The sequence below is a fragment of the Camelina sativa genome, chromosome 13 (genome assembly GCF_030686135.1).
Source record: "Camelina sativa cultivar CO46 ecotype springtype chromosome 13, ASM3068613v1".
Lineage (NCBI taxonomy): Eukaryota > Viridiplantae > Streptophyta > Magnoliopsida > Brassicales > Brassicaceae > Camelina > Camelina sativa.
The window spans coordinates 25262953-25265664 of record NC_141892.1 but is presented as its reverse complement, the minus strand read 5'-3'; the positions used below and the strand labels follow the sequence as shown (position 1 = coordinate 25265664).

The following is a 2712-nucleotide window of genomic DNA, read 5'->3' as shown; positions in this document are numbered from 1 at the left end:
GCTATATATCCATGCAATGAACAAAAACTATATAACTAAGAAGATTTATAATATATATATCGTATCATTGATGAGTTTACCACGAATACGTAAACCTTATCTATGTGTACATAGTTTTTTTAGAGTCCACTAATTAATATTTAGATTCCTTTTAATATGTTATCTCATACGTTAACTAGGAACAAATTAAATACACATACAATAATTGAACATTTTCGTACGTATTGTCTTTTAAAATCATCCGACTAAATTTGGAATGATATACAACGAAAAATTGTCATAGCTACCCCATAATGACGAATCCTATAATTCCATAGACTAGTCACTAGATGATACATATTATGAATCCAACCAAACCAGAATAAAAACGATTTGTTCTTGTCTAAATTTTTAAATAACGTAACATATATAGGATGTTTTGAAGAAAATTTAATGAAGAACATTTATCTTTGCATGTTACTATGTTAGAGATATGACAATTGACAAATATATGTTTAAACGTCGTTATATATATTTTGTAGGAATTCAAAAATTTCACCCTTGCTAGTTTTTCTTTACAAACGACAAACTTCTATAATCAATTTCAACGTTAAATTAATAATGTTAAGTTAGGTTTAAATTGTGAAATGGCTAGCGAATTAAATGATTTAGAAAAACTATATTATATGAGATACAACCATCATACATCAATCAATTCTTTTGTTACAAGTAGAGGAAACCAAAATGGGTTCTCTCAAATTAATTTATTACAGAATCGAACTTAGCAGATGAAAAATAAGGTTCACTGCACCAGATCATTACCCACTTCCCCTAATCTCCTCCCCTTGAAAAATTAACATGTAATAATAATTAATCAAAATTAATTAAAAATCACTGCTTGTTGTTCAAGAGAGCTGCTCTAAGCTCAGCCGGGTCAATCTCGTTGGAACCGGTTTCGGGTCTGTAATAACCGGTTTTGGGATCAGGAACCCAAGAAATCTTCTTGGTCGATTCCTCCACTCCCTTCTTCTTCATCACAGCCGAAGCAACAGCTCCGCTTCTTCCACCGCCCCCTTGCACCGCCGCTGCCGCATAACCACGTCTGTTTAAACCAAAAAAGAAACGACACCGTTTAGAAAAACAGAGCATAACTACAAAACAAAACAAAACAGAGCATAACTACCAAAAAACAGAACGTAGAGAAGCTTACCGGAAGATAGCATTGGAGAGTTCGTGAGTGACGAAAGCAGATACGATCTTAACGTTAGATAGAGAACGAGCCATTTCTTGTAGTAAGTAATATGGTTTCTTGAAAGAGAGGAAAAAAAACAGACAATATAAAGATCGAAACTTTTTTTTTTTTTGCTTCTTTTTGTCGCCGCCGCAGAAGAAGAGATTTATTTTATCCGAGGCAGCGAGAATGAAGAAACTTTGGTTTCGTCTGTGTTCTCTCTCTCTCTCTCAAGGTTTGATAGAATGGCTTGAAGAGATGAGAAGAGAGGAAGAGGAGAGGAAGGTTTATATAGCAGTAAGAGAGGGCAGTGACTCCGAAATTGTTGTCTTCTCAGTTTACCATAAACGACTGCGTCAATTCTGGCCTTTGAGTCCTTTGTTGACCCATAATTAGTGTTTTGCTTCTTTTTTTTGTTTTTCCTTAAGTCAAAATTAGACTTTTTTGTTTTAAATATAAGCCTTGAATAGTGATGTTAAAATGGGACTACCCTGCCCATTTAGACCCTGCCCATTTAAGCTATGCCCGTTTTGAATTCGCTTATACCCTGTCTATTTAGATTCTGTACCCGTTTATACCCTACCCATTTATTTGGCCCGTTTAGACCCGTTTATACCCTCACCATGAAAAGATTTTCATTCTTAGGATAGAGAAGAAGATTGTATTGGCATAGTAGCAAAAGTCCTATCACATAGAACAACAACTGTTTAATCAAAATACAATAACATCATCTTCTAAAGGCATATTACACTCTAGAATCAATTGGAATTATAAAGTGGTACTTCCTCATTCCACCTCATAAAGCTACTAATTTGAAAAGAATACTGAGAATCTCGAGTTAGCATCATCTTCAAATACTTACTTACCTAAAACCCAATACTCAGAATCACGATTCAGAAACATCTTAAGCACACACCAAATCTTAAGATCCATACTCATCAAAACCCATCTGATCTTGAACATTTTGATCTTGAACATTCTGTTGTGCCAATGTCATCGTTGGTCTCTATGTTACCTGTTAAAGATGTGAATTAAAGTCACTTATTAAGGAAAATAGTTTTATGTAAAAGTTAAGAGTTTACTCGTTTAGTTACCTTTATAATCTGCAAAACCACGTAACCAATTACGGGTACAGAGCAAAGCTTGAACATTCTTTGGAAGCAAACGGTTTCTGTAAGGAGTTATGACCCGAGATCCAATACTAAAGGCTGATTCAGATGCTACCGTGGTGATGGGAATGCTTAGTATTTCACAAGCCATAGAGGCTAATTCCCCAAGTCGATGCTGGTTGTCCTTCCAAAAGGACAAAACATCCAATTTTGGAAAAGACTTTCTCTCCAATCTTGGCTCTTCTAAATAGATATCCAGATGTGTCTTTGTCTTGCCTACTCCAACTCCGATGCTTTTTTCAAGCTCAAAAAGATCTTACAGAAAAGAAGCAACACAAGCAACATAAGCAACACAAGCAACATAAACAACAAAAGCAACATTCTTACATTGTC

At 34.9% G+C, this 2712-nt stretch overlaps 1 protein-coding gene across 1 annotated transcript; it reads right to left on the bottom strand.

Moving 5' to 3' along the window:
• Positions 1-643: 643 nt before the first annotated feature.
• LOC104737541 (protein SENESCENCE-ASSOCIATED GENE 21, mitochondrial) lies at positions 644-1650 on the bottom strand. Its single transcript, XM_010457741.3, has 2 exons — positions 1190-1650; positions 644-1081 (listed from the first exon to the last, which is right to left on the bottom strand). The coding sequence occupies exons 1-2, from the start codon at positions 1261-1263 to the stop codon at positions 871-873; spliced, it is 285 nt and encodes a 94-aa protein (XP_010456043.1). The 5' UTR covers positions 1264-1650; the 3' UTR covers positions 644-870.
• Between the last annotated feature and the right edge of the window lie 1062 nt (positions 1651-2712).